At 38.5% G+C, this 22002-nt stretch overlaps 1 protein-coding gene across 5 annotated transcripts in view; it reads right to left on the bottom strand.

The window, feature by feature from the left end:
• The window catches only part of MTMR1 (myotubularin related protein 1), a 36544-nt gene extending 17213 nt beyond the window's left edge, over positions 1 to 19331 (bottom strand). The window contains exons 1-13 of one of the 5 annotated variants that reach the window (XM_014955227.1): positions 19230 to 19331; positions 16511 to 16534; positions 14254 to 14307; positions 12795 to 12870; positions 11809 to 11903; positions 11485 to 11592; positions 10984 to 11085; positions 10186 to 10269; positions 9460 to 9609; positions 8508 to 8696; positions 7836 to 8021; positions 3581 to 3787; positions 2671 to 2763 (exon numbers count right to left, since the gene is read on the bottom strand). In XM_014955227.1, coding sequence (XP_014810713.1) covers positions 2671 to 2763; positions 3581 to 3787; positions 7836 to 8021; positions 8508 to 8696; positions 9460 to 9609; positions 10186 to 10269; positions 10984 to 11085; positions 11485 to 11592; positions 11809 to 11903; positions 12795 to 12840 — 1260 coding nt within the window. In that variant the 5' untranslated portion in view covers positions 12841 to 12870; positions 14254 to 14307; positions 16511 to 16534; positions 19230 to 19331. The remainder of the gene's footprint in view (positions 1 to 2670; positions 2764 to 3580; positions 3788 to 7835; positions 8022 to 8507; positions 8697 to 9459; positions 9610 to 10185; positions 10270 to 10983; positions 11086 to 11484; positions 11593 to 11808; positions 11904 to 12794; positions 12871 to 14253; positions 14308 to 16510; positions 16535 to 19229) is intronic. The other 4 variants (XM_014955228.1, XM_014955225.1, XM_014955229.1 and 1 more) reach the window with 4 other exon arrangements.
• Between the last annotated feature and the right edge of the window lie 2671 nt (positions 19332 to 22002).

Below are 22002 nucleotides of genomic sequence, written 5' to 3'. Positions count from 1 at the left end.
TTAACTGAAAGCACTTAATGAGCCTTGTCACATTAGGGTTCTGTGCTGTGGCGGGTCCATACTAATCAGACGGATGCCGCCATGGCCGCTATTCCAACCCAGTGAAGCATATTCAAAATTCCATACATCAGTGGTTGCACTCCAACTAATTTATTAATAAGTGATAGCACTTCATTGAAACCCTGTCTTTGGATACAAGAGTTGTACTGTTGGAGCTGATGTATCAAGACTGTAAAGCTTCTATTACCGCTGCTGAAAAATCACTGACCTAAAAATGCTTTCCTCTGTAGTTCCAAGCCCATTAGCGTCTGTTTGAAGATTCAGGTGGAAAAATTCCCCAAATGAAAATTTACTTCTTGTCAAATCCACTAATTGTGAGAGAACACACGGGTCATTAAAATCTCCCACTTGATGCTGCTGGAGTTGTCTGGGATTTTTGTAAAGGAGTTATTTAAACGAAGAATTCTCTTGTTTAAAGCCTAACGATGCCAAGTGGTGTCTGATTCAGATGCAAAATAAACGTGCTCATTCTGCACAACAGTAATATTTAACGTTCAAATACTTTGTGGAATAGTTTTATGATTGTGGAATTGGACTGATTCAGGTTAACTGAGCACTAGATATAACAGAGTACACTACTGAAACCAGTGAAAAATCCATCTCTGGCAACAGATGACACCCGGTAAACAAAGAGGATGCAACTTTCTACCCACTTCAAACATACCTTCCCCTTACGTGGGCACCGTGCTTGGAAGGTAGAGAGTACTACTTGAGCTGCAATGCCACACGCAAATTTTACAGTTTTGTTTCATTTTTAGCAGGGCATCAGTATTTCATCACATCACATGTGGCCTTTCCAATTTGTCATCTGCTATTCAAAATTACCAGAATTTACTCACAAAGAGGGGAAATCACTTCACCATATGTTTTTTATTAAAATCTGATACCGATGTACTTGAGCTCTCAAGTTTTCTATTGCTGCATTTGTGTGTCATGAAGGCAATAAAAAAACAAGGGAAAATAGAAGGCTGTCAAGGATTAAGTTTCATTCTCTGAAGCTATCTGGAAATTTGCATTTTAGTGGGAAGTCAGAGATTCATTCACTCTACTAAGTTGACTGTTTTAAGAACGTAAGCCTCAGAACCCAAAAGAGAAAATTTGCTTGCTTTGAGCCCTTGCCTAATCCCGAGCCCTTACACCCTCCCGCAGTCATTAACACTTATTTGAGCTTTGCAGCATTTCACAGATGTTTACCATGGATCCTAAAGCACGAAACTAGCACCGCTTTACGAGCAAGTGATCTACACAGGGATAAAATAGAATCCTGGTTTTCGTAAGACCGTGTCAAGGTAATCACAATCCTCAAATCTATTTTCTAGGTGTTGAAGTCAACTGAAAAATAAAAATAAGTGGGAAGAACTCTCCAAGACTTATTTTTTCAATTTTTTTTCCTGCTGCAACATGAACGATTTTTCAATGCTACTGCTGTTCATGAATTTCAGAAGAGTTTCTGGATCCAGGTTTTGAACAGATGTGGTATTGGCAAAATGTTTCACAGATTCCTGCCCCCCGCCCCTTGTCTTTTTTTTTTTTAACTAGAGGGAACTAAACTGTTTATAGCAAGAAATAGGAGGCAGCAAAGGAGATCACAAAAATAGAAGAGGCTGCTCTCAATTAAGGATCTCCCCAGAGAACTTTTGTTCTTACCAGGTGTTTAGAACTGCTTCTCTTTGCTATTGTTATTAGCCTTCCTCTGAGAGAGGGGCAAAATTTTTCATTTATTTTCTCCAGCCATTCTAAACAGCACGTTAATGCTGAAATACAGATACATATAAAGAGAAAGTCTTCAAGGGGCTCTGGATTTGGGCCCAGTATTACAGCAGGGAACTTTCATAAAGTACCGAAGACAACTGTTTTGAATATGAGTTTTGGAAACTATGATTTAAGTTTTTACGAACCATGTTCAGAACAAGAGGACTAAGGTAGGAGATCTGGGAGTGGTAGTCTCATATGGAACCAGACTGTTACCCTTCTCTCTTCAAAAGAAATCACATACTGGACAGACTTCAGTACAATAGCTTTTACCATAAAAGCACAGATCTATCTTAGGCTTCAAGGAGGAAAAAAAAAAAGGGGGATGGGGGTGTCCCCTGACCCAGAGGTAAAAGCAGTATTGGAAGCAAGAAAACCTACCTGAGAATAGGCTTGTGTGTTAGAAATGCTGGCCTGCACACACAATGATGCCAACATTAACTTACATTTCACATCTGAGACACACACAGAAGAACCTTCTCCCCACTGTTCACAATCAGCCTGGATTTTTGCCATTTCTTAAGGACAATATAAATCCATGTGAACATTTACTCCACCAGTGAATATGCAACGCAAATCATTTATCTCATCAATAGCCCTCATTTACGTAATCAGAGAATCCTTTGAAAAGCCTGTTTTAAACAAAAAGTATTTTGGTTTCAAGTCAATACTTCTACTCTAACTCCTTGTACCTCACTTTGAGCCAAAAGTTTCCCTGTTTGTGCACGGTGCAGCCGTGGCGTGACCGACTTCAGGAAAACATGCTACTGCTCTGCAAAGGAATGTGTGCTCCTACATGAATTACATTTCCAAGATAAAGACTGAGACCCCATAGAAATACACTCCTAAGCATCTTACCTGCTTTGTCATTTGCCAAACACAGTCGATGAACTGAAGGAAAATGGGAGATCTGTCTGCATCAGCATGGTCATCATCTCCATGTCCTACTCGCTGAAAGTCAAAACAAACTTGTCATTTCACTCTGGTGCATTTACAGGACCATCCCAACACTTTAAAGCTGAGTAACTCTTAAATATGTTTCACCGGTGAGCCAGACAAGCAAATCTTCATAATGCTAACCTGAATTTTTAAACTACTGAAAACGCATCCCAATATTCACTTACAGACATGCCTTTGTGGTTTAGCAGAGCTGGAAACACAGTCAAGAAAGTTGTGACAGTTTGTTTCCCTGTCTTTCACTGCACAGCCATTTACTTCTACCAGTGGGTCAAACTGGTAGGTATTTACTAAGACTCTGTACTGAAACAATGATTATTGCATATCCACCTGCCATAATTGCATGCCATTTCTCCTAAACAATCTTGAGTCAGAGCCCACAAAATGTCATATTAATTTATGTCCTAATTCCCCACTAGCCCATGTGTTAAATAAACACTTCAACCTTAAATCAGAGTAATGGTTCCAGCAATTTTACCTTCTAGACACCTTAATTGTTTTCGTTGTTTCTCCATTCATAAGATTGCTAAAGATGAAGCAATGTGTTACAATCCCTCTTCTTCATAAAAAAGTCATGTGATTTTTTTAACCACTATGTTCAAGCCACTTAATTCTCATTTATTTCATATTATACCTGACACACAGACTTCCTGTTAAAAATGAACAGGTCCCAATTCTCTGCAAACACTCATGCCATTAAAAGGACACCAGAAAAAATAATGAAAATGCATCAGAGCACGGTGAGAAAACACGCTATTCAAAACAAAAGTCTTGAAGGTGCACAAACTGTACACTAAATCTTCCAGCTTACCATTGCAAATCGGTGTCCAAAGCTTATCCATTCTTTCTCTATAAGAACTTCAAACCCCTTGATGGTTCTGTAATAGCTGTCCAGCATAAGCATAGCCAGTGCAGTCAGCTGTGCCGTTCGATCCCAGCCATCGCTGCAATGGACCACTACTGACGTTTTACCAGATTCAATTTTATCTGCAATTCTTACTGCTCCAGCAAGAAGCATCTTAAATAAAGAAAAATAAATAAGCATATTAAATACTAACCAAAACTTTATCAAAAAAAGAGTTATAACTTTATACTCTTAAGGCTAATGTATTTTAAATTTTCAGATTAATCGTCCGGACAACATCACTTTAAATTAGAAATTTCCAAATGGTGGGATGCCTAATCCTAGAGGTACAAAAACTGTGCACTCTGCTGTCCAGGAGAGAGTTCTTACCAGCTCTCCAGTATTAGCAGCACATAGCAAAAGAACACAGGAATCCCTTCTCTAAATTAAATCTGAAATTCTGTATCACGACAAAAAGACACAAATGCTGTAACCTATTCCAAAGGCTGAAGGTTCAATGTTTTCAAAGTTCATTTTCACAGTAATCAATCACTCTTTTGTTCCTCAGCTTTCAGTTTTCAACTACTAAGTTTAGAGAAAGGGACAAACTACCCAGCTAATCTAAATCAAAATACAGCCCCCAAAACCCCAGAAACCCCTGGCTGGAAGCCTATGCTGATGGATTAGTGCAGGAACTACACCTTGTATTCAACCCCTGAGCAGACCATTAATAGTGTGGACTCAGAAGTGTGCAGGAGAGCAAAGGACAGAGGTGGTACAGGACTGAGATCACCTGTGTGAACTTGTTCTTCTTCTCCCCCACAAAAAAACCCTCTCTTGTTCTCTTATGTTGCTCTGCAGTTTTTTAGAAAACTTGAAAAATCTCTCTCCTCTGAAGATCACAGAATCATAGAATGGTTTGGGTTGGAAAGGATCTTAAAGATCGTCTAGTTCCAACCCTCTGCCCTGGGCAGGGACACCTCCCACTAGAGCAGGTTGCTCAGAGCCCCATCCAGCCTGGCCTTGAACCCCTCCAGGGATGGGGCATCCACAGCTTCCCTGGGCAACCTGTCCCAATGCCTCACCACCCTCACTGTAAAGAATTTCTTTCTAGTATCTAATCTAAATCTCCCCTCTTCCAGTTTAAAACTGTTACCCCTTGTCCTTTCACTTCACTTCCTGACAAAGAGTCCCTCTCCAGCTCTCCTGTAGCTCCCTTCAGATATCTAAAGGCCGCTATAAGGTCTCCCCAGAGCCTTCTCTTCTCCAGGCTGAACAACCCCAGCTCTCTCAGTCTGTCTTCATAGGAGAGGTGCTCCATCCCTCTGTTCATCTTCGTGGCCCTCCGCTGGACCCATTCCAACAGATCCATGTCCTTCCTGTGTTGAGGACTCCAGAGCTGGACACACTACTCCAGGGGGGGTCTCACAAGCGCAGAGTAGAGGGGTAGAATCACTTCCCACGACCTGCTGGCCACGCTTCTCTTGATGCAGCCCAGGATGCAGTTGGCTCTCTGGGCTGCCAGGGCACATTGCTGGCTCATGTTGAGCTTCTCATCCACCAACACCCCCAAGTCCTTCTCCTCAGGGCTGCTCTCTAGCCATTCTCTGCCCAACCTGTACCTGTACCTGGGATTGCCACGTCCCAGGTGCAGGACCCTGTACTTGGCTTGGTTAAACTTCATGTGATTTGCACGAGCCCACCTCTCCAGCCTGTCCAGGTCCCTTAGAAGAAATTCCAGGAGGATCTGCTCCATAATCTTGCCAGGCACAGAGGTGAGACTGACTGGCCTATAGTTCCCTGGGTCTTCTTTTTGACCTTTCCCTTTATAGATACATCTCTATAACATGACCTATCGCGGCACTGAAAAATATGTGAAAAAAAACCACCACTATAATAGAACCACAGGAGAAATTCCCATTCTGCATTCCAACAGCAGAAAATGGAATCTTGCAAAATACTTGTGTTTTTCCCTTCTCAGGCATGTAAAAACATCTTCTGGAAAGCAGGAAAGCCAGCATCCACTGGAGAAGCTGTACACAAGACCAGTCTTCAAAGCTATTTCAAGAACCATGCTTTAGAGACCATTTGCACTGATTATATCTTTCACTGAGTATATCTTTTATGGTAAAAGTGAAGGATGCCAGGACGGAAATAACACAAAACAATATAAAAGCTTCTATGGGAGAACAGAGCTTGTGGTCTTGAACTAGTTAATTGCCAATTACTTCAGTTACAAAGTTCTACTACGCTAAAAAAGTGCAAATATTAGAACAGTTTGATTTTCAATAAAAAGAGAAAACTAATCTATATAAGGTACAGGTATGCAATAGCTTGCTCTAAATTATTCTAACGAGAACACAAATGCCTCTGAAGGAATACAGCTGAGACTAAAAGGATAGAGCAGATACAGGCAATAGGCAGAGAATGGGAAAAAGATTACTATTAATTCAGGAAATATCTGCGGAGCAGGGGAACCACTTTATTCTACTTTGGACAAAAGCCTTTAGAAAACAGCTTCCTTCACAAACTAGCATTATTCTTTATAGATGTTTCAAAACTTCGCAACCATCGTAGTATTTCAGTTAGGGCTCCGAATGAATAACTGGCTTTGGATTGCTTTTGAAAATGAGAAATGGTTTAAAAACAATTAATAGCACAAGTTCTACCCTGAAAGACAGAAATCACCCTAGGGGGCCTGAGGAAACATCCTGGGTGTGCAAAAAGCACCAAGTGACTCCATGCTGTCACTACTGTCTTTACACATGCAGAACGCTACCGGTGCCTCCCCACACTCCTGGAGCATCTTCTAAGTGCTGTGGGTGCCCAGTGCTAGGAAGGTGAATTTCCAGTAATGCATCACATTGAACTGGGACACAATCACACTGGTCTGAGTCCATAAACCAGAAGATGTGTTAAAGCTGCGGATTTGTTAATTGCTATTACAAGTCAAATCAAATAGGCAAGAAAGGCAAGCACTTCTTGGATAAAAGCACAGGGAGATACCATCACCACTGTTAACACAGTAATGGCAGCTTTTAAGAAACCAGGGTGCAGTTTGTGCTTACAATACCATAACATGAAGTATCACATAAGGGAGAGATTCACGAAGAATGTCACATGTGTGTCAACTCTTTAAAATCATTTACATGGAATTTCAAATTGCTATGCTATTGTCATCTGTGCAACAGTGGTACCAATGTCCACTGCTGGCACCATCCAAGCCCAGGAACCCCACTGAAGTCAATGGCAATGAAAGGTGACCACTGGCCCTAACACTTTTAAAAGGCCCACTTTTAAAAATAAACTATTGTATTTAAGGCCAGGCTGATAAGGAAAGGTTTCCACATACTCAAGATTCCCAACGCTGTTTGAAACAGTCCAACTTCAAGAGAACATGAAAATTAAACTTTTCCCAAAAGATCATCAAATTTGTTTAATTCTTAATTTGTTTGCTCCCTCTACTGGTTCTCCTGCAGCAGTTAGCAAGGGCTAGTTCATAAGAGGGTAAAACTAATGAACAATCCCAACCATGTTTTGAATGAGTGACATTTGAGCCAGTTGCTAATAAACCAAATTCCACTCTATCCATATTCATCATAAACAGTGGAGTGAATGTGGTAATGAAATAATCTATTCTAAAAGCATTTCCGAGGTTAGTGAAACAGACTGTAAAACTGAGTATGGTAGTGATTTACTTTAATATTATGTTAAATGATGGAGCAGATTATAACCCAGCAGAGCACTGACTATAAACAGTCCATGAAAATGTAGGTGCTCGACACATGAAACACCATCAATGCATGGAAGGAGGGAAGGATGAGAAAGACTGCAGAATTTACAGTCAAGTCCTTTTGGCAGTTGTTCAAATACAATCTGAAGTTCCCAGGGCATTCTTCCAAACAGCAGGGATAACCCTGGACTGTTCACAAACATTCCCTCTCAAGAAAATAAAACATTGTCCAACACTCACTACCATACTGTGCTATCAGGAATTAACTCATTACCTACCAATCCATAAAACTGGAAATATAAAGTTATTAGGGAATGCTTAAAATGCTATGTTCTAAGTGATCATTTAAAAATTAAGCTTTTTTACAAGAGTATCCTGATCAAAGTAACGCGCTCAAATCTAGACATTATTCTCATAATATTTTCAGAAATGGAAGTTTAAAACATGGCTTAAAAAAACAATTGATTTTTCTCATCAAAAGTATTTTACCCTTATATATTCCAGCCAGTGCGTGGAGTCCACATTTGATAACCACCGAGTCTCATCAATCGTAGGATAAACTATTTCTTTAAGTTTACGCAGGGATTCTCTCATTACGTGTATATTATGAATTTCCAGAAAGACCAGCTCTGCATTTGGGTAGGCACTTTCACTTTCATATCCTCCACCTTTTGCCTGTCATTCAAAAAAGTAAAAACAGACGAAGAAAAGAACATGTACAGGACTTCAGTATAAAGTCAAAAGAGTTATTTTGGTCAGGTTTCAGGATTTTCTGAGATAAAGGATTATTTCAGCACTAATAAAAAGTATTTTTTGCCTTTATTTTTCTAAGAAGCACGAGGGTATTTTTTTAGGTGAAAGAAATTAGAATTGTAATAGGGTCAATTTGATAATACATCCATATACCTTCCCCTTTTTACTACTGAAACATTTGGTCTTCTCTGGGCTTTGCTGCATCATTTCTCAGCTATGTCTTCAAGCTGCCTTCAATTCTTGCTGGCCTTTCCAATATGCTACAAGCAACTTACCTTCTTTCCCATGCCCTCTTTAGAGACCCTTTTTAATCTCTTTTCAACATCAAGTTCTCCTCATCCTCATCTCTTAATTTTCAGCCTTGCAATAGGGATAGAACTACTCATGCTAGTGACGGTGCCAACCTACCTTGTTTGTATCTGCAACACTATTCTGTCTGGCATCAAAGATGATAAGTTTATGTGACTGAGCATTGGCATCCATTATTGTCTGCAAATATTTTTCATCTTCTTTGCAACGCTTATCATTCGGGCCTACTGATGGCTGACTGCATCGTGTTATTGTTGCTTGGCTCTCAGGATGAATCCAGGATAACACCTGGAAAAAAAGAAAATTATTTTAGTTTGCTATACTACTATAAAAGCAGCAGGCCAGAGTGCAATTAGACAATCACGCCGCCTACGTGACATTATTTCCTGGCAAATCAACAAATGCAAATTGAAGGACCAGCTGATGCCAAACCACACTGACATCACACTAGCACTGCTCATCCCAAATCTGCACTTGAGATACAAAGTGATTCCACTAAACATCTTAGCTTTTATTTCTAACAAAAACTAAGCCTGCTACTGCATCTTACCAATTAGAAAAAAACAAAAGAGCAATGAAAGAAGAAAAACTGCTCCCACGTGGAAGTCTACAGACCTGTACACTACCTTGCTGAGCAGATCTACAGCATGAAAACTGTCACCATCTAAAATACTTAAAGCAGTTCTTATGCTACGTGCAAAATCTGTCTGTTCTCGAGAAAACCGCTATGTCTGTAACACATTCCACACCAGATCAGAACACAAGTTAATATGTGAATAAGCATCAGATACCATCGTGGCTTAAAAGTATTAACCCCAAACAAAAAATTATTACATGGCACAATAACCAAGCAATTAGACTCACATTTGATTTGCTCTCTTCAGTTTTAAACCTATTGAGCCCAATTATTTCTTTGCTCCCCCCTCCCCCCACTTTCAGAAAGGAAGACAGCCCACTGATATTTAAAAAAAAGCCTAAAACAACTCTGACAATCTCTTATAAGCTAGAAGTTTGTAGAGCACTTATATCTCCTTGTAAAAGTTTCACTTACTGGAACTCTGCCTTTTGCTCGAAATGCTGCCACTTTTGAGAGGTCATCATCCTTTACACTGGTTGGCACAACAAGAATAGCAGGATATGTATCACAAAGCTCATAGGTGCTGTTAATTTTGGATATTTTCCAACTCTCATTGGGCAAGCCCTGTACGGAAACAAAACAATTTTGTGTTTTTCAGGTTAGACCTTTACATACCTGAGTTTGGGGTGATGAAAATTTTTATATGCTCCATAGTTTTTTTAAAAAAGTGTGCCCACGTTTTTCTTTTTAATAAGCTATAAACTTAGGTCTTCATATTGAACCATAAACCAAAACACTGAAAGTCTTTCCTATCTATTATCTTTAAAACTGATATGCAAAATAACCATTTGAATAGGCTGCACACTCAGGTAAAAAGTGATCATATAGTGAAATAAAAATGCTTTTACAACTAGGAAACTGTAGGCTTAAAATGACAAGCTATGGTTACTCTCTGTTTAATGCTTCTTATTCAAAACCAAATTTTTATAACGCCTATAATTTTTAGCACCAGCACTTGGAAAATGTGTAATTAAGATTGCATGTTAAGACATGCTTTTTATTATCTAAACATGAGATCTAGACTCCATACATAGCTAAAGTTGAAAATTTTGAGTTTTCTTTGATACTTTTTTCCTTGTTTAAATGGCTCTGGGGGAGATGGAGAAAAAAAATAATACACCAAGTACTTCTATAACTTACCTGTCTCTTATATTCTGCCATTGGATCATACACTTTCCAGCCATTAACAGCAAACTTCTCTTTATAGCTGAATGCAAAAAGAGGCTAAAGAAAACAAAGCAAAGGCATAAATTACTGTCTGATGGGCTGTATGCACAATAAGCTCCAAAACAGTGAACCTTGTAATAATTCAAATGTGACACTTCTAAAACTCTTTAACAGCAGACATAAAACCTTCAGTCAAGACTGGACAGTACTGTGCTGGAAGGAAAATGAGAGACAGTTTCCTCTTTCAAGCATATGCCACATAATTAATAAAATCAAGATAGGAAACAGCCAGAGAGAGCTGAAGTTACTTGCCTGTTATTATACAACACATCAATGGCAAAGCCAGGATGAGAGAATTTGTCTCCTAGCTCCCAACCAGTTCCTTACCTGTACAAGCAAGTGAAATAGCATTCTGCTGCTAACTAATATTAAGACTAATTGTACCTATTTGCTGTTTTAGAGAGAACTTCTAGACTGAATTATCTGCTGCAGAAAGTAAGAGTCAATACATACATATTTTTAAAGAGCAACATTAGGCAAATCTATATCTCAAGGGTTATGCACAAATTAACTAACTTCACTGACAGCAGGACATAGCATAATGTTTTAGGAATTAAGGCAAAAAGGTAACAGAGTCAGAGTAGTTTGCATGCTCTGTAACAGACTATATGAATCTACATTCCAATGTTCGTTACACAGCCCTTGTATTTATTTCTCCAACTACACAAAGAGGAGAGCCAGTGACAGCTTTCTCTACATCTTAAGACTTACCAGCCCATTAGAAACAGGAAATGCGCGTGTTACAAGGTTTTCAAAAATCTCCAATCTGTTTTGCTCTTCCTGTTTGTAGGCCAGCCGCAAGTTTCTCATATCCTGTCAAAAATAAGCCACACTATTTTACTCTATGATAAATTTAAAAAAAAAAAAGCAGTTAAAAGAAATCTGATTGAAGGAAGGAATGTATTAGCACTAAGTCCCACCCATGTTAGAACAGAGTTCTGTAAGTGTTCGTATCATGACTAGGATCATCATTAAGAGTTGCTAGATATCATAAAAATAGCCATTTTTCCCTTGAATTCACTCTTGGGACAAAAGGCAGAAGTGTTTAAGACTGCAAGTATCATAAGAGGAATTGAAATACATTATCTAAATGAATGGTTCAAATACAGGGAACTGATCAGACAGAAAAACAGCACATGTGCACGCAGATTCCTCTTACAGAAAAATGAAATGAAAATACTTTAATATGAATAAATCTCTACCATGCCATACCTTGCAAACTATTTCTATACCACACGAGTTTTCTCCATGGCTCTGTACTCCAATTTTTTCAACTCTACTTATGACTCCAAGGGGCACATCAACAACAAAAGGTGGATCCTGAAATTTGTAGATGAAACAAATGGATTTTGTTACCTTAGAAGGAACACAAACTAATATTATTCATGTATGTTTCATTACAGTCAGCTATAATTCCTGTTCAGTAGATTGCTGTGGAGCATCATACTTCACTTACATCAAACGTGTCACTTTCTGAAATCTACTTCAGTAACATTCCTACCCGAAACAACATGCAGATAGATAATGAAGTCTTACCCTTTCAACACTTTTGATAAACATTCTGAAGTCCGTCACTGTTAGTGTACCACTGACAGCTCCCATAAATGGACAGATATACATAACATCTTTAGCTGGAAAACAGACCAATTACAGCTTTGTTTTACTATTATAGACATTTGTTCCATAAAAATCTATTTCCATTTTAAAATAGCAAGATTTTTGTAGTTCCATAAGATTTTGACGCTTGACCTCTATACGAAAGCCTAGTCCTCAGATGCTGCCAGGACTGAAAGAGCTGCCTTTATCTCAGCAATGAAAACAAGCAGATTCCTCAGTCCCACTGCTGCTCAGCAACTGCTGGGGCTGGGGCTGGGCTCAGGCTGGCTGTGAGCAGTAAGGGCAGGCAGGTAACAAAGCTCCCTGCTGGGATGCAGCTGCAGGGCTCTGGTCCCTGCCCTCAGGTGTAAAGCTCCCACATACACCGCAGAGAAAGCATTGGAGTGGGAAATTACTGGTATGTACACAACAGACCTCCAAGTAAATCAGTTATATGCCCACAGCTTCATTTTCACTTTTATTTCAAAGAGCTAGTATTCTTCTATAGCCATGTACTGCACTGCTAATGCAGAGCTTGTCACAGGTCAAAGTAAAATAAACCTCATTAAGAACTGAAAACTCCGTTTTCCATAACTTCATCTTCTTTGCTATCACAATTTTGAGGCTTTTGAGTCTATGAAGTATCCTTAGCATCCCCAAGCAGAAATACAATCCATACACCTATACGGAACAAACTAACCCTTGAAAAAAAAGATTTATCTATATGGAGCAAGTCATCCTCAGGAACTGATTTCTCCTTCCTACATTTGGATTTAAAAGACAAAGAAAGGAAACCCACATCAAATGAGCTAATCTAAAATGGCATTAAATTAACATACCAAAAGTCAAAAGGAAATAATATTCTGTTTTTAAATAAATAAATTAGTGATTTAAGTATTCGGTGTAGTACTCAATGGTATGCTTACCAATAACTTTGATTGATTCTCCAGGAAAAAGTGGAGCCTCTTCCATCTGTGCTAGTTTGTTCCCATCCCGCAGTGCCTGGCAGAAATCCAAACCCATGAGTAAATCTCACTTTCCATCTGTACTACATTGATACATTTTGATGCAAAGTGCTTTTACTACCACATTACTGGAACACAAGAAGTGTATCTTTTTTTACAAGGCACAACTGTATTAAACAGTACCACAGTAAAAAAAAAACCAACAAACCAAACAAACCAAACACAAAATTTATAAATTATAAATATTACACAGACATACGTATTAGTAACATATTAGTAACAAAGCGTTTATGCAACAATTAGTTTCGCATGCTAGCTACATAAAGCATACAAAAATATGAACAGTAAGATTGGCCCAAATTTGTAATTAATAGTTCATTAGTCTTTTGCTAAATGCGGGTGTTATTTTGGGTATTTTATCTACTTGAGAACACTTTAAAGATCATATTAAATTTCTTTGTTTCCCTAATGTTGTTTATTTAATACTTGAGTATTTTCACCTGAGAGAATTATATGGCAGATGCTTCATTTATTTAACATTTTAACTTTGTATTTTTGATAGCAAGAAGTCAGAAGCACCCCATGATGCTCTATTTCAATCAATACCCTACTGAGAATGCCACAGGTTACTGAAGAGGTCCATTATAAGAATTTCGGATCCAGAAGGTCAGATTAAGAATGATGTAATAATGAAATATAGAAGAACAATTAGCAATTTTAAAATAAGGGCTAGTTCCATAAATTTTCATTTAGGTAAATGGCTTCATTCCTGAATGATACAAGATTGACCCTTTGGGTCCTTTGTTGGCGGCCAAGATTTACAATGTACTGAAGATTTTAATTAAGAACAAAAGGGTTTGTGGGACTTTTAAGGCCATGTGAGAAATTGATCTCTCTCAGGTCAACATGATGAGATATTAAGGTTTCAGTTTTTTACATCCTGAAGTGAGAATAAATATAATGGTCTATGTTCCAGCAAACAAATAACTCTTTCCTTGTATTACACCTCTGATCCATATACAAATAATTGGTAGGATCTGTTTGCCTCCAAACAAACTACACCAAGCCCTCACTAATTACTTTCTACAGATATTTAAATCGATCTTTGGCTTTAGATTTTCTTGGAAACTAACAAAATTTTTATATTCAGCACCTAATTGGAAAGATGATGATGTGTAGAGAATTAGCCAGTACTTATAAACTCAGAAGGACGGACGATGTGCTCTGTCAGAGAGGGGCTTACGTGCAGTATAACATTCTAAACTACATGACATTACACAAAAACCCTACCTAGCACATAACCAGTTAACACACTAAATGCTTTCTATCCATTCTCTTAGAAGACTTCTATGTACTGCACAAGTACTAATATATAGTACCTTGCTACACAGTTAATGAATGAAAGATGAGTAAAACTTGCCACCTGATCAGGTTCTGCTTCAGAATGATAGCCATTGTGTCCATCCTGAATCTCCTGCTTTGCATGAGGCAGCAGTAGGGCAAGAGAGAAGTAACAGGAAAAAACATGCAGATAACAGGTGAAAGGACAGAATCTTTTCTGTTTGCCTTTTTTTTTGTTTCTCTTTCCTTAAAAAGACAGTATACACTTCAACTCCAGTTTAGCTATTTAAAATCATCCACTCCTGGCACAAACAACTTTCCACAGAAAGGAGTCCAAGCTATTAGCACTATCCTTTCAATATTATTTGGCACAACACTAAATGAAAAACATACTCCCTTTTTCACAAAAGAGTCAGTGCTGGTAGATAAGAACATAAAAGTATATACTGTCTTTTTAAGACAAACAACCTTATAGTGAAGGAAATGAATTCAAAGTATGCCACATGCTTATCAATAGAAAAAATTGAGTACAGCTTGCAATGGCAGCATTAGGGGAAAACTCATGCAATCTTTTAAGGAAGAAATAGGTCGACATCAAATAGAAGTATCTAGACAATTTAAAAAACGCTTTATTGGGTAAAACATGTTTTAATTGAACTTTCAGTTTTATGGTTTCACATAGTTTTCCAGCAACTTCTGTGTTGTTGCTGGAAACCTAGTCAGTAACTTCACAGAACCTAAAATTACTCCTTATAGTATAGTATGCAAGCAATTCACATTTTTATGTTAATTTATTTTTGCATCATATCGGCAGCAAATCCTGAAGAGTAACTAAATCTGTTTAATAAGCATAAGGTCCCTCTGCACTCCAGAGAGAAGCACAAATGTCACAGGGTTACACGAAGTAATTGTTTTAATACATTCAGCCAAATTTGTTCTTCCACCTTCTTTCTTTATTAACTGGAGAGAAGTTGTGTTCGTGACAGTCCATTATTCCCAGTTCACATGCAAAGAACTTCTCTCTTGAGAGACTGTCAAACCAGCCTCAGTCTAAACTTACAAATGTTTGCTGAAGTCAATTTTTCTTCTTACAGTATTTCTACAGAATCCTCAAAAAAGAAAATCTTAGAAGTAGTTCAGATATCTTCAGATAATTTGAAGTCTACGACAAGTTTAAAATGTTATAATTAATTAAAAAACCCTTTGAAATTGTAAAGGTCTCCTAACATTTATGTATCGGTAGAATTCTGTTAAATAGTAATTACTTAAATTTCAGACTGTAAAAATGTTGTTTCTGAAATTAAAGCAAAGCAGATATTGTGATCTCTAGAAGAAAACCAGGACAACCAGAAAACACACCAGAAGATTTTAAATAAATAAAAGATAGAAAAGCACAACAGATCATTCAAAGATCAAAGCCTTTACAAAGAACTATGAAAAACTCAACGAAAACAATCAATTTTTGTTACTCAACCCAGACAACCCAGACCAATTATTTCAAGAGCTATCTATTTAAAAAAAAAAGATCAACTTGTGGATTTGTATGATTGGACTTAACACATCATTTCCAAATATGTAAACAACGGATGAGAACAAGAAGTCATTCAGACTTCATCTCTTGGTTTGAGATGGAACAAGAGGTCTTTGTTTGAATAAAAGTGTTAGACACATTTCATGAACAATGTCAGAACACTATCCAGATCATTTCTCACTCCATAAATGTTACGGAGAGAGAGGGACAAGAAAACAAGGCATGCCCCTTTTATATCTCCCATGAACAATGGGCAAGATCGAGTCTCAAAATTATCATTAAAAAGATGCAGGTCATTGCACTAGTGTCTAACTTCAAACCTAACTTGCAATTCTATTACAGGGTGGTAACAATTAAGGTAAAACACGTAGAAAGGCAAGCATGAATCGGTACCTTATTTTAAAAGTATAGACAAAGACGTAACACTTTTACCACTAATATACTTTAGCATAGATAACACATTAGAGCTGCTAATACAGTAGTCCGAAGCATGTAAGCCTCAGTTGCAAGCATCCATTTTGTCAAAATTAATGTAATAAAACTGAAGTTAGTATTGCACATTCATAACATAATTTAAAAATACTGCTCTCTCTTACACATTGACTTTTACTGCTCACAAAAACATTGTAATGTATATAAAGCATTTCTATGGCAGAGAAGCTGTTGCACTGCATAGCAAAATGGTCTGACTGGTCCATAAAAACCATTAATGAAGAAAAGAAGAACGCTTGACACACCAAGATCTCACACAGCACAAAAGACAAACAGGTAGGAGGCCGTTTTACTGCTCCAAAGGTAATCTTACCCGTATAACAGGCCTCCTGTACACCTGTTAGTTAAAATATAAAATGTTATCCAATGAAACACAGAGATTTGATTTCTTAAAGATACTATATCTTACTTCATCACTTTTTCAGAAAAAACTCCACTTCCAAACACTTTAATTATAGCTGAATTTTGAATGAACAAAACAAAACTATGCAGATCTAGTAGCTCTCATTTGCAGAATTGTTTTTGGTCTAAAAACAATCTAGCCACTTCATTTTGGTGATGAAACAAATGCCAAGCTCTTTTGAAACATTCATTCCTAATCACCCTTTTATCCAGCTACAATGTGCTACTGTGAAAAGAGAATAAAGAGCCTGGTAATCCTTCTAGGTGGAAGACAATAAGCCTGCAATAACAGCCATGAAGTAGAACCACCTCATCTTTTAGATTCAAATGGCAAAACAAGGACAGTGACAATTCTTCTCAATTTATTTCTGAAGGTGTCTATATTCAGCTACTATAACGTAAGTAATTTTCATTTATATGAACCCCTCATTCAGGAATACTCTCCAGGCAGAGAGCACATCAGAGAAGACACACACAGGGGAGTTCAAACTCGGTGAGATCACGCTGCTGAAGGTTTAGCAAGAGCTCACTCAGCGCTCTCCAGTTTTGATGATTTCATTTGCAGCCTCTTTGCTTCCGTTTGATTCCTCCCTCCCCTGAACTACATTCCAGTAAGGTAAGTTACACAGAATAACACCACTAGATACAAGAATTCATATATATTTACCTGTTTTTGTAAACATACTGATTGAAATATTATAAAAAGGATGAAAGAAAGAATAAAGCAGTGAGTTCTTGGTAAATCCAGCAGAAAGCAACAGAACTGCCTCATCAGTTCCAGAGGCAAACACACACATCTGGCCCTACCTGAAGTTTCTGAGCTGCTGTAAGACAGTCTCTAAAGGCAGCAATTCGAGGTAACCAAAGGTAAGGAAGATCCAGAAGACTGATCAGCGTGCACCAAAAGGGAAACATGTCTCAAAGGGAAACTGAGTTATAAAAGGGCATCATCTTTCTGCACCTGAATTCCATAGGAATAATGACTAAACCCAGCCAGTTAGTGGTACCAACTAAGCAACTAATCCTACCCCTGAACTTCTGCAGAAGCTGAGTGCAAAGGAAACCCTCTCCTAAAGCACAGACATCACTTCACAAGATACTGGTCCTGAGCGTAACTAAAGATATTGTAGGATAAAAAATTCCATGAAGTTATACACAAATACGAGATTTCAAATCACAGAAATGCAATGATACCAAACACAATTTATACACAAAAATTCTGAATACCACCAGGCTTCCATTTTTTTATTTCATTTCTAAGAAACAGAGAACGAAGTAGAATTTTAATTAGGCCTTAAAAGACTCCTGCTAAATAACATCCCAAACGAGTCTGGTATAGACAAGGAGGTTGTTTAGAATTAAAAAGTGCTCTTTATTCCAGAGGAATGTGTTCCAACTCGGAGATAAACTGAACACCAAGCTTACACACTTGGATTTCACTAAAATGAAGTCCTTGACCTACAGGGCAAATACAACATCGACAGCTGTAATGCAAGGTTTCCCACAATGTTTTATCAAAGATGTTAGCCTTGACCCAAAGTAAGCATTTGCAATTTCGCTGCCATAGTATGGAAGAGCTACAGTTTTTTATGAGTATAAGCTGCTGACTGTGCCAATAGTGTGACACTCTGTGAGGTGAATTTTTAAGTAGACTACGCTCAAAAACATTTTGTGTATTCATCCCCAAGCTTGGGCTGAATCTGACCGGCTGTCACAGAACCCAAAACACACTGTTTCTGGACAACAAACTTTTTAAACACAAGAGTGTATTAGAAAATAATTTAAAATCTAGTTAAAAACAAACAAAATCTAGTTAAAAACAAAAAGATAAAAATCTTCATCTGGCCATCTGCATGAAGACCTTGAAAATGTTTCAAATCTAGGAAGAAAAAAGGAGCCAGACAGCAGCAGCCTGGGTTTCTTAAAGGGACTTGAAACACAGGTGACTTTTGTCAATTTCTAAGAGAAGGAAAACTGCATCTGCTCCACCCTGGACAGTTCAGTTGTCTGGCTGCACACAGGAAATGGCAAATGAGCATGAAAGAGCACGGGTCAAAAAAGCATAACAGAACCTATCAGGTAAACCAGACTGCAATCATCACCTTAGTGACAAAAATGTTGCTGGGAGGGAATAAAAAAGGTGATTTTTGTTTGTTTGATGTTAAATTCTCTGTCTCTGGTGAAACCCCATGAAAAATGATAGTCATTTATGTTCTTGCATGGTAACAAAGACATACACATTTGTTTTTTTTGTGAAATCTGCAGAGCTCAGTTCTGTACTCTGAATGACACACACTAGAAACAATTTCAACCTGTAACTATTCATCTACCAAATTTTTTTTACGTAGTCATCAAAAGAAAAGACAACTCACTTTTGGCATTTTATTCAAAACATTGACTTTTAATTTTCCTTTCACCTCTCTCTCAATTTTTATTCTGTAGGCTTCAATGCCACTATTCTAAATATGAAGGAAAACACAAAGCAGATTCAAGAGACTCCTACACATGAGATGTTTCTAGTTCGGAAACATTCAGTGATCACTAAAGTACTTACCACCTGACAAGGAAGTAAGCACTTTCCTGACCATTCTCTCTTTTATATTAAACAAATCAATGCATTCTTCACTTACCCTGTAGTCTCTGGACACACCTTCTGATGGGACAGACCCTGAAATCTGACTAGAAATAGTTGCAGCTATCAGCTGTTTACACCATTCCACATGGGATCCAGTCGGGCTACAAAAACAGAATATTTAAAATTATTTTGCAATAATTCACATTGAGAATAACATAGCAACTGAGCATATCCAGAAAACAAGACCATAAACAATCACTAACATCATAAAAATTAGCTTGCTTTGTGGGCAGAATGCAACTATTTCACTGATCAAATTAAGGAAAAGAATTTTACTAGATATTATCAAAGATGGTAGAGCTGCCAGTAGCTTAAAAGCGAGGTTAGGGTCCTAGGAACTTATTAAAATGTTGGTTTCTCTATCCAGTGTAATTTTTTTTGTCATTCACACTTTTTTTTTTTTTTCAAAGCCATCCATGGAATGAATTTGGTCAAGTTAAAGGAAACTCCTTACACTTTCCTGTTTTTTTCCTGATATTATTTCCTGATTATTCAGTAAATCCTCAAAATTAAATTACTTTATGCTAGTATTTAAATTCTAAATTATGTTAGTGTTGCACTCTCTATTAATATTAAATGTAGAAAATACATGTTTTCTTAAGGGTAACTTCTAGTTAGCCTTATTTTTTTTTCCTATTCCTAAAATAATCTGAATTCATAGAATAATCTTCAGAACAGGCCTTCCCATGCCACAGCAAGGAATTCTGCAGTGTGGGGTGTTTAGAAGAACCCTAAAGACAAAGCATCTAAACAGCAGAATCGCACTAAATCCCAGATGATGCGTTTTGAGAACAGTCACCTGAACTAGTGCTGCTTACAAATTACACAGTATTGAGAGTGAGAAGCAATTACACAATGTGTTGCCAGCCACTGGATCTGCTTCAAAACACACCAGTATCTGATGAGAAACTGGGAATGCCAGAGGGAACTGTTCCCTGAGTGCCCCCGCAGCCTCAGCTGATGCCTTAGATAAATGCCACTTCTTCAAACTCTTCTATAGATTTAATGCTTATTTGGAAGGCAAATACAGAAAGAAAATTCTAATTAATTTTTAGAATTCATTCATAAACAATCTTTAGATTCTGTGAACATCCTGTGACGTTGAAGTGAATAGCTACATACGCATACCCAGCACCCACCAGGTGCTCCACAACTTGGACATTAAGGGGGTGGGATAATGGGTAAGATGAGCACAGATGACTACTCAACTAGAGGTCTTTTCTTACATTAACTCTGCTAGGATAGGTAGATCCAAGGTGAAGATGCATACAACAACTTCATACCTGAAACTAAAGCTCCTTCAGAACTTTAAGTAATTTCAGTAGCTCTCTGCCCACCTGCAAAATTCTACACAGTACGAGACTACAAAATGTTGTTTTGCAACTAAAACCCATCTAATTATATTCCCGCTTGAATAACGAAGATACTCTCTCAGGTTAGTGCTGAACTTGAGTCCAGATTCACTTAAAGAAACTTTTCACTTAAGTTTTGCAGAACAGTGCATGAGCTGAAGTCCACAATAATCTTTTTCTGATCTCATTTATTTCTCCTTCCCTCACACGTCTTAATTACAACTGTATCTCTTTAGGGTTAGCCTAAGTTTGTTTCCAAATAAGCATACGCTTGTTAATTAAGAAAATTATTTATTTTTCTATGGCTTATCTCCACCAGAAATCACTACATCAACAAAATCAACGCCAGCAGGAAAACGAATGTGAATGCAAGTCCGTCTCCTAGGATCAGCGTCTCGGGATGTGTCAGTGTCCCACAGGATGCTGATCGTAGCGATGTGACTTATCACTGCCTGCCAAGAGGGACACACACCAGTACACACCAGTACACACCTCTTCATTCTGCCTCCTCTGAGGTCACGCACGTTAGCATAGCCCGGTAAAATTGCACTGGCAAATAAATTAAGTTGTATGACAAACGGACATTATAACTTTTCCAGGGTAGCACAAGATTAGGAGATGAAAGACAGATGAAAATTAAGGTAAGAAAGTACATTAGTAAGGAATACAAAGTTGTAACTTTTGGTGATAGAAAGTGGACATTTGATTTCGGCCTTCACTAGAATGATGCAAAACCCCAGCAGGCTGCTCCTACCAGAAAAGAGAGAGAACATGGAGCCTGGAACCTGGCCCTGATTCTTAAGTGCCGTCTTTTTTTCTTTATTTTTCATCTGCGTGCAATTTCAGCCAGTTTCTACTCCTTGCTAAAGGATTTTTAAATTCAGATGTGACGCCTGCCTCCAGCTGGAGGCTTCTAAAGGACAGGACGGCTCTGCCAGCGACTGCTGGACCAGACACGGCGAGACTTGGCTCAGGCTCCCTGCAGCCAGCCCGGTGGCACCCGGTAGCCCACGGCCACCCCACGCACCTGCAGCCACCGAGGGGACAGGGACACCTCTGCAGGTGAAACACACACTCGCGTGAAAAAATATAAACAGCCCAGGAATAAAGACTTAAAATCTGAGGAGGGTCTCACTGGAGCTGGCAAAGAAGAGCGGCAAGGCACTGCCCAAACCCCCCCCGGCCAGAGCCCCGCCGGCAGCCCCAGCCTTCGCCAGGCGATGACGTTAATGACGAAAAACACACAACCGCGAGCAGGAAACTTTGACAAGGGCCGGTTCCTCCCCGCGGGAAATCTGCCGTTACCCACACAGGGGCCACACAGAAACAAACCCCCAGATTTCACTCGCCGGGGCCGCCCGGCCCCATCGCCCCCGGCCCCACCGCCATGGAGGGGGGGGGGGGGGCCGCCCCCAG

The sequence above is a fragment of the Calidris pugnax genome, unplaced genomic scaffold, assembly GCF_001431845.1.
Source record: "Calidris pugnax isolate Ruff unplaced genomic scaffold, ASM143184v1 scaffold38, whole genome shotgun sequence".
Lineage (NCBI taxonomy): Eukaryota > Metazoa > Chordata > Aves > Charadriiformes > Scolopacidae > Calidris > Calidris pugnax.
Note: the sequence above shows the minus strand (reverse complement) of the source record. Positions and strands in the feature narration are given on the sequence as shown.